Raw genomic sequence first — 9,601 nt, 5'->3', positions numbered from 1 at the left:
TTAAGAGCGTAATGTTCTTGTTGTTGTCCATCTGACAACTGATAAAAAATCTGTAGCAAAATCTGCATCCTTAGCATGCAGGCCCTTTATGTGCTCCAATGCATCATGATAAGCAATAGAGACATCTGATACCTGTGGCTTCTTGGACAAAGCATCTGCAACCATATTCTTCTTGCCGTCCACATGAATAATGTGAAAGTGGAACATGGACAAGAAGTTTGCCCACCATATGTGCTTTTCTGATAGCTTAGATTGTGTGAGGAAATACTGCAAAGATTGATGATCAGTATCCATTGTAAAATCATTGCCCAATAAATAATGTTTCCAAGTCAAAAGGGCATGGATTACAACAAACAGTTACTTCTCATAAATCTGTAATGCTTTTCAGCGGGCTGCAAAAATGCGACTTTCATAAGCCACAACCTGTTCTTCCTGCATCAAGACCACCCCAATACCATTTTTACCACTTGCATCAGCTTGAACATGAAAATCCTTCTGTAAATCAGGTAAAATCCCCACCAAATCTGAAGTGAGATTTTCCTTCAGTGTCTCAAAAGAGGCATTCTGTATCTCAGTCCAAGCAAAGGGTATTTGTGACGAATGAAGCAACGGTAATTTGAACATAATCTTAGAGAACTCCGTAACTCGTGCAAATTCCTAGGTTGGGGCCCGACTCCCGATTGCCTCGACCTCAGCTTGGTCCATCCGTACCCCTTCCTTGGAAACAATATGTCCCAAAAATTGTATCTCTTGCATGGAAAATTCACTTTTCTTCAGATTGACACAATCAACTTCTGTTTGGCAAATACAATAGCCAAATGCTTCTTATGCTTGGCCTGATTCTTTGATAACACACTCATATCATCAAAGAATGCACCAACAAAATAACTATGCTCCCTAAAAATCCTATTCATCATAAATTGAATGCGGTCAGAGCATTTGTAAGCCCAAAGGGCATCACTAGAAACTCATATAAACCAAAAGTGAAGAAGGAAGTTTTTTGCTCCTACGAGCCCCCCTCCCTCCCTCCCGCAGCCTCTACCTCCCTAGCCTCCTTCGCCTCTCTCCCTCGCCCTCGCCCCCCTCGCTCTCGCCTACCCCCCTCACCCTCGCCGCACACTCCCGCCTCAGCCCGCCTCCACCCCCTCGCCCCTCCGCCCCTCGACCCTCGCCTCTCCTCTCGCCCCGCCCCTCGCCTCACCCCCCGCCTCCCGTCTCGCTCCTCGCCGCGCCCTCCGCCCGCCCCTGCCTCGCCCCTCCGCCTCACCTCGCCCCTCGCTACGCCCCCCCTGCCCCCTCGCCTCGCTCTATGCCCGCCCGCCTCTCGCCCCTCCGCCCTTCCGACCCGCTCCCTCGCTTTCCACCCCCACCCGCCCCCCGCCCTCGCCCTTCACCCCCCCTCAGCCCTCCATCCTCCGCCCCCGCCCTCGCTCTCCCCCCCCTCCGCCTCCGCCTCCCACCCTCGCTTCCACCGCCGTCCCTCCCCCTCGCCTTCGACCCCCGCCTCCGCCCTCCGCCCTCCACCCCTTTACGCCTTCCGCCTCCGCCCTCGCCTTCGCCTCCGCTTCCCCCACCCGCCTCGTTTCGTTTCGTATCGACTCACCCTTCTTCGTCACACCCAGGCTCCACCCCCTCGTCTATCCCCCCTTTTTTGGGTGGCAGCCTCTTCTTCATCGGAGGTCTCGCAGTTTGTCTTGGCGGTATGGCGGCTCCCTGCCCGGAACCGGAGGCCCAGTCGGACCCTCCCTCTCCAGATGCCTACCGCGTTATCTTGACAGAGCAACAGTCGTCTCGGGTACAAGAGGTTGCCAATGACTTTGCCCTTACTGCCGTCTATGGCAGAGTCATTGGACACTCCCCCTCCAGATCAGCCATCAGGGACTGGCTCCAGTCCACTCTCATGCTAGAGGACAGCCACATTGAGGAGGTGGCCCTTATGGGAAGGGGCATCTTCTGGCTTAAACTCTCCACTGCGAAAGTTGCGAGCAACCTGATTGCTGGTTCCCCCACATCTGTGGATGGAAAGATCATTATGATAGTCCCTTGGTACCGTGGATTCAGCGCAGCGGATTTTGATGCTCGTTTCCGCATACAAGCCACCCAGTGACGCTAGTTTTTCCAGGCCTTGCTGCTGAGCTGCGGCCAATAGTCAGGGACCTGGGCTCCCACTTTGGTTAGGTAATGCATGACACTTTCGCCGACGCGGTTACTACGGCAGGGGACCCCCGAGTCCGTGTGGCTGTGGCAGACCCTGCGACTCTCCCTGCAGTGATTGAGATCGTGACAGACGCTGGCAGCATTACCCAGAGCATGGTAGTCACAGGACAGCCAGGCCAGTGCCTGAGGTGTCACGGCTTTGGGCACCTGGCTGCTATTTGTCCACGATTCTCCAGTTCCTCTCGGCCCCCCCCGCCCCCTCCCCCTCCGCCCCCTCCTCCCCCCTCCGGGCAGCCACGTCAGGAGGAGCAGAGGCAGCCGGAGTCCGGTCCAGAGATGGCTGGCGGCTGGACTGAGGTCAGAAGGAAAAGAGGAAAGAATAAGAAGATTTCTGAAAAAGGCAAGGAGGCAGAGGCTGCAGCAGCGCCTCAGCAGAGACCTGACAGGCAGCCGCCCCAGGGTCCTGGGAGAGCTTCTTCTTCGACGGTAGCCCGCCCTCCGCAGCCTCAGGTCCCCCTCTCTTCCGCTCCCCAGCCCCCTTCCACTCAGTCCCAGCCCCTTCCCCAGTCGCACCCCCCTCTTCCCGACCCGCAGCATCAGCCCCCGCCTCTTCCTCTTCAGCCCCCTCCTCTTCCTTCTCAGCCCCAGTCCCAGGTTCAGCCCCATCCCCCTCCCCCCGCCCCTCTCAGCTCTCCTGCAATGTCAGCTGTACTGATGGTTCCTCAGCCGCGGGCAGCCCCCACTCCCCCTCCTCCACCCCCCCCCGCTAGTCGCCTCCGTGGAGTCTGAGTTGCCTACCCCTCAGCCACCTCCCCCTTCCCCTCCCCAGGCAGGACACCCCGAGTCTACACCACCCCTGGAGCAACCTTCCTTGTCTGCTAGCCCGACCCCCTCAGTTGCAGACTCTGGTGGGCCTCACCTTCAGGAGAGAGAGCTTCCTCGCGACTTCTACAGATTTGGCCCCTGGGACTACTTGGATGTGGCCGACCTTGGGACCTTCCCTGCTTGTCTCGACATCAGTATCTTCCTGCTCCGTAAAGGGGCGGATGGGAAGATCGCAGCCTTGGCCCCGAGGGATGGCCCTAGCTTTGCTTTCACATTTCTCAGCGATGGCACCGAGACTTGGACAGACGACTCAGTCTGGGAGGCTCTCAGAGAGCAGACGCACGCTCAGGTTTGCTCCTGGATAGGCCCGTCGGGTGGACAGCTTCTCGAGACTCAGTGGTCCAAGGGTGACGTGCGCCTGCGGTAGCGTTGCGCCGCCAAACGCTTCAGATTGATTGTGATCCTTAGGCCCCCTCTGTCGTGGCCCCTTCCCCAGGATGTCAGAGCCTGGACTCCTCAGAAACTCCGAGCCTTCTACGGGATGACTACCTCAGAGATCTCGAGTTGGCTCGAGAAAGCGTTTGTCCATGGCACTAAAGGCCTTACGCCTTTGCTAAAAGTTTTGAAGAACGGGCAGGACGACCCCGCCTCCCCCTCCAAACCCTCTCAAAAGCGTCAGCGCCTCCATTCCAAAATGTCAACTTCTTCATCGACATCAGCCGCGAGCAGACAGTTGTTCGCAGCCTATCAGTCCTCACCATGAGCTTACACCTTGTCTCCTGGAACGTGAACGGGTTTCATTCTTTTGGCACCCGTGGTCCTAGGAAGCTCATCTTGAGACAGGAACTTCAGCCAGCAGTGATTGGTCGCTTGGATATACTTCTGCTCCAGGAGCATAAGCTTTCAGTGGCTCATTCCCATAGCTGTGGGAAGATCCTCCCTGGACGCTCTCACACTTATTGGGAGCCCTCGATTGGCGCACAGGGGAGGAGTGGCGGTGTCTGTACTTCCGTGTGCGAGCTGTTAGCCCAGGGAGTTTTTGGTCATGGTACGTTGATTCCAGGCCGTGCACTTTGGGTTGGCCTAGAGTTGGAGGGTTCCAAAATAGGAATCCTCAACATCTATGCTCCCACAGACCTCCGATGCAGAGCCACTTTCTGGAGGACACTCACAGGGATTCTCCCAGACATGGATTCCTGGATTGTTGGAGGTGACTTCAACAATCTGGAGACCTTGGAGGACCAGCAGGGCAGAGGACTAGAGTTTACAGGTATGGCTCAGGCAGAGCAGTCCGCTTGGGACTCCTTTATCTTCACGACAGGAGGTAGGGACAGCTGGAGAGACTCGTCCTTCCGCCGTTGACACAGGAGCTTCGACTTCTCGTGGGGCTTCCGCAGGGAAGAAGGCAGACTCCTGGAGAGACTGGATAGATTTTATGTCAGTGATTGGGCCATCAGCAGAGGTGGTCAGGCGGGTATAGTGCCAGGGACGACACTCTCCGACCACGCGCCTGTGCTCTTATCATTAGACTCGGCAGCTCAGTCCCTTCCTCCCCGTTCGTGCCAAATTCCCGACTCCATCTTCTCGAGGGAGGAGGTGCGCAGTAGTATCGGTAGCCTTTGGGACAGAGATTGGGGCGAGTGTGTGGATCTAGTTGATTCGATGGCGCAGGCTTTGCAGGAGTCCAGCCAGATTTGCCAGCTCGCAGCCCTTCAGGTTCGCCAGGAGTGGTGGGGCAGAGAGAGAGCTCTTTGTAGGGACCTCGCCTAAATTCAACGACTCCAGCAGGCAGCCCCGGGCTCGGAGGAGCTTCGGATCCAGGCCCTTCGAGCCAGAGCCTTCTTGAGGAGACTCTCCAGCGCCGCTCAGAGTTTTCCTATCACACCTCCCTCTCATACTGGGCTCGGAAGGGCGACCGGATGAGCAGGGAGTTCTTCAGGACGCATGGTCAGAGAGCAGCAGGTGATCAGCTACGGAGTCTTAGGACAGTGGAGGGGCACATCGTTACTGATCCGGGTGAGGTCTTGGGGTTGGCTATCGACTTCTACAGGACTCTTTTCTAGCAGGAGCAGCTTGCCCCTCGTACTCGACGTTCCCGCGAGGAGGTGTGGAGGCACATTCCAGCCCTGGTTCAGCCCAGCATGTAGGCGACATTGATGGCACCGTTCACTACTGATGAGATGTTGGAGGCCTTGATGGCCATCGGTGGGCAGAAATGCCCTGGTGAGGATGGGCTCTCTCGCGCTTTCTTCACCTCCTTCTGGGATTAGATCCATCACCCCTCCTAGCAGCCCTTCAGAGGATTTTCAGCAGTGGATATATGCCAGAGAGCCTCTCCTCGGGACTGATTTGCCTCATCCCGAAGGGAGGAGATCGACAGGAGATCTGTCAGTGGCGCCCGATCACTCTCCTCACCACTGCCTACAAAATCCTTGCCAAGATGATCAGCGCCAGAGTTCGGCCTTTACTTCCTAACCTCATTCATGACACTCAGACAGGCTTTGTCTAGGATCGCAGTATCCTGGATAATGTCTTCACCTTCTTAGAGGCGACGGAGTGGGCTCAGCACAGTGGGTCACATTTAGCCATCCTACTTCTCGACTTTGAGAAGGCCTACGATCGAGTGGATTGGTCCTTCCTGGAGGGTACTCTGGAGCGACTAGGGTTCCCAGCAGGATGCATTCAGGGTATTTCAGCATTATACAGGATAGCTTCCAGCAGGGTCATCATCGGCGGTAGGATGGGAGAGCGATTTCGTTTGGAGAGATCAGTGCGTCAGGGTTACCCCCTTGCTCCTTACCTGTTTCTCTTCTTCGCCGAGGCCATGACATACTACCTTCGGGCGAGGTCGACCAAGATCCGGGGTGTTTGCCTTCCCATCAGGGAGGACACGGAGCTCCTGGATTCGGAGTATGCAGATGACACGCACTGTATGTTCAGGATGATGAGTTGATGCTGGAGAGGGTGAGGCTGGCCCTAGAGGTCTTCTGTTCGGCAGCCGGTGCGAAAATCAACTGGAACAAATCAGTTGGTTTTCTCACAAACCCCGGGGCGTGCTCACAATGGGGGAGGTTTTTGGGTTTCAGGTGGATCCCGCGGGGACAAACAGCTAGATATCTCGGCTTTCAGGTCGGCCTGGATATCACGCCAGCTCAGCAGTTTCTCTCGGTGCTAGATTCCATTCGATGGAAGCTGGCTTTCTGGAGCACTGCTAAGCTCTCTCTTGCAGGTCGTGCTCTTGTAGTCAACCAGGTTCTCCTAGCCACGGCATGGTATGTGGCCTCTTGTTGGTGTTTCTCGAGATCCAACATGGCACAGCTTAGGAGGTTGGTCCGGAATTTCCTGTGGTCTGGGGGGGACGGCAGAGATACCAGAGCCAGGGTAGCTTAGCAGACAATCATTCTTCCACAAGCTGAGGGTGGCTTGGGGGTCATCGATCCTGAGCTTCAGAGTCAGGCCCTGCTGGGCAAGTTGGTTATCTGCGGTTTGACCCCGGGGGGGCAAACGTGGAAGATGTTACTTCAGCAGGGGATCGGTTCTTGCGTCCCGCACCGAGGTGGAGAGTGGCTACCATCCCTCAAGTGGATCTTCACTTCTGCACCGCGCACTCACCCCCACTCCCCGCTCATTCGTAGCCTTCTCATGGTTTGGAGGCGGCTCCGCCTCAGTCTCATACAGTCCCCTCCTAGCTGTCAGGAGGAAATCGACCGCCAGCAGCTGCTCATCTGGAACGATCAGGTCAGAGATGCCGTGGGCCTTCAGTTGGGGGAGAGATCACATATCAGGTGGGATGGTTGGATTCGGGGGCCAACCCGGTCCCTTCGAGTTTGGAGGGACACGTACAGACACTTGGAGACCGTTGCTCTAGCAGCCGCAGTTGGAGGTGCCCGTGGAGCTCAGGCGAGACGCACAAAGATAGACGGAGCGATTCCAGCCGGTTGGTTGGTTCCACCCGAGATTCAGATCCTCATGCCTAGTGATGACCGTTGGCTGGGACAGTTCACCCCCCGTGGCATCCCACTGGTGGTTGCAGGTCGGATGGACGACACCTCTGTTTCCTTCTTTGCGGTTTTGGGGGACGGCCGACTTAGGAGAGAGGATGTGCTCATCGACCCCCTCCTCCCATGGCAGAGGGTTCGGGTCGTAGGCCTCGTGGGGAAGGTTTGGCGGACCGATCCTAGTATAGAGTAGGATCAGCTGCAGTTATGGTGACTCTGGCTCTGGGGGGGTGGGCCTTGTCAGAGCTTGATTGGGACCCAGGAGAGTGGAGATGGCCAGAGATTGTGACAGGTCAGGGGCCGACCTCTTTCTTCGCCTACAGTACGACATTGGGCAGGAGAGTTATCGGGAGGATGCAGAGCCGCCCGCCCACCCAGCGGCCCAGTTGGTATGCTCAGGGTATCTCCAGGCTATTTTTGCAGGCCTTCTGGAAGGCCTTATGGGAGAGCTGGCGGCCGCGGAAGATCTCCTACTTCCTTTGGCTACTCGCCCACAAGGGTCTTCGAGTGGGGAGCTGGTTGCGGCAGGTTGGTCAGGATGGACGTTGTCAGATCTGTCATGAGGACGAGGAGTCACCAAAACACTGCTTGTGGAGCTGCACTCACGCCCAGGAAGTGTGGAGGTGGACCTTCGGGATCCTTACTCGCGCAGCACCGGAGTTAGGTTTGATCACTTGGGGCGCGTGCAGCACCGCACCTGGCTTTCATCAGTTGTTCGAGGCAGGCCCACAGGACCCCATGTTCCTTATCACACAGGGGACTTGGGGGTCGCTCGAGAGCATTCCGCCGCACCTGGCAGAGGCTGACACAGGATCTCAGGAGAGGCAGCCAGTCTGGGAGATTATTAGCAGCATCGCAGGATGGCACATTTGGACCTCGCGCTGCGCGCAGATCCTCGGTGGCACCTCCCTTTCGACTACCCAGGTCATGACCGACATCTGGAGTGAGATTATACACACCCTCAGAGGCGAGTGGGACCAGATACAGGGAGACTCCCGGGCTGGCCGGGAGAAGCAGAGACGTTTCTTCCGTGATTGGGATACGTAGGGCCTCTTCTTCGAGCATACGTCGCAGGGCCTTCAGTGGCGCTATTCACCACCTCTCTGGCTGTTCATTCACACTCGCCTGATCCCTCCGTGAGAGAGAGCTTTACATTTTTGTTTCCTTTTAGGGCTGCGTCCGATTTGTGAATGCAGCCCCGTCAGTTGCAAAGCTGACCTCATGTATCTTGTTTTCGAAGTAATATCATCAGCACTGTTTTTTCGGCAAAAAAAATATAAACCAAAAGTAGTCCTGAGTGTTGTCTTGTATACATCCTTAGGATGTATCCGAATCTAATGATATCCACTTTTCAAATCTATACGGTTGAATACTGCTAAGCCCTCGAGCCTATCCAAAATATCATCAATTCTGGAAATCCAGATGCGATTCTTAATGGTGGTGATCTTGTTCAAGGCGCGGTAATCAATACACATACGCCAAGAACCATCTTTCTTCTGAGCAAGCAGTACCAGCAAATAAACTGGAGGCAGATATCCCCTTCTCCAAAAGGTCATTGACCAAACTCATTTTTTCTGTGCTGCACTAACCTTGTACGGTGGTTTCTTAGGCAGGCTATTGCCTGGCACTATATCTATACCATGATCCTCTGGCCTCTTGGGTGGAAGTTAAGGAGGAAAAGCATCAAAAAAGCAATCAGGAAAATGATTAAGAAAACCTACCCTCTCTTTATCCAACTTAGAGACAGTGGACTTTTCAGTAATAGCATTAGGTTCTTGAGCAAAAACCATGTATGCAGAAAGATGATTTTTCATTACTATAGTAATGGCAGAAGCAATACAATAGGAACTGACTCTCCCTTCAATTTGGCATCAATCACATGAGTCTTCTCTCGATGTGTAATTGTAATTTTCCTCTTACGAGATTCTATCACAACATCCATCTTATGCATCCACGGTATGCCCACCAAAACATCACAATCATGTAATGGTATGATGTAGAACTCTCGCTGTCCACCAGGCTTTGTATATGTCAATGCAGCTTGCCAATAATTGGGGTTACCGGTGTAGTGAGTTCCGGATTGGCCATTTCGACTTCACACAAGTGTCTCTACAGGAATACCAAGCTTAGCTGCAAGTTCAAGGGAGATGAAATTAGCTTTGGCCCCAGGGTCAAAGAAGATCAATGTTGTCTGATCTCTCACTTTACGCCAAGTACGACATAACTCTATATCCTCTGTTTGTAGTTTCTCACTTATCACATTCACCACCAATAACCCCACAGAGGGCTTTGGCTGTTTTCGCCTATCACCTTGTCTCAAAAAAGTTAGTAAGTCTACTTTGCAACATGTGTGTTACAATTCCACTTTTTAAAGTAATGTTTACAATCTATGATATACAAGAATACCAAAATAATAGCTGATCTAGTGCCTACAAACTCGCGAGATGTGACACAGAGAATTGTGTAGGTGCCAATGGATGTATTGATAGAAATTCTTGCATTAAACCCATTTTCAAAACACTACCCCCCATTCTATAAATACATCTTGTATATGGATATATTATTACATGGTGTAATGACCCTGGGGCACCAATTATATATAAAGAATCAATTTCATTTAG

The 9,601-nt window shown here is 54.2% G+C and overlaps 1 protein-coding gene across 1 annotated transcript; it reads right to left on the bottom strand.

Annotated features, from left to right (window-relative positions):
- LOC147898940 (uncharacterized) lies at positions 1-624 on the bottom strand. Its single transcript, XM_087378147.1, has 2 exons — positions 424-624; positions 1-267 (listed from the first exon to the last, which is right to left on the bottom strand). The coding sequence occupies exons 1-2, from the start codon at positions 622-624 to the stop codon at positions 1-3; spliced, it is 468 nt and encodes a 155-aa protein (XP_087234273.1).
- Positions 625-9,601: the final 8,977 nt, after the last annotated feature.

This window comes from Dipteris shenzhenensis, chromosome 8 (genome assembly GCF_047967505.1).
Source record: "Dipteris shenzhenensis isolate YYH24624 ecotype China chromosome 8, Dip_SZ_1.0, whole genome shotgun sequence".
NCBI lineage: Eukaryota > Viridiplantae > Streptophyta > Polypodiopsida > Gleicheniales > Dipteridaceae > Dipteris > Dipteris shenzhenensis.
Note: the sequence above shows the minus strand (reverse complement) of the source record. Positions and strands in the feature narration are given on the sequence as shown.

Bases quoted from the DNA above. Each gene is read 5' to 3' on its own strand.
- LOC147898940 (XM_087378147.1), bottom strand. From the start codon at position 624: ATGTTCAAATTACCGTTGCTTCATTCGTCACAAATACCCTTTGCTTGG. The intron at 268-423 runs GTTGTGGCTTAT...CAATCTTTGCAG, and splicing joins TCTTGATGCAGGAAGAACAG to TATTTCCTCACACAATCTAA.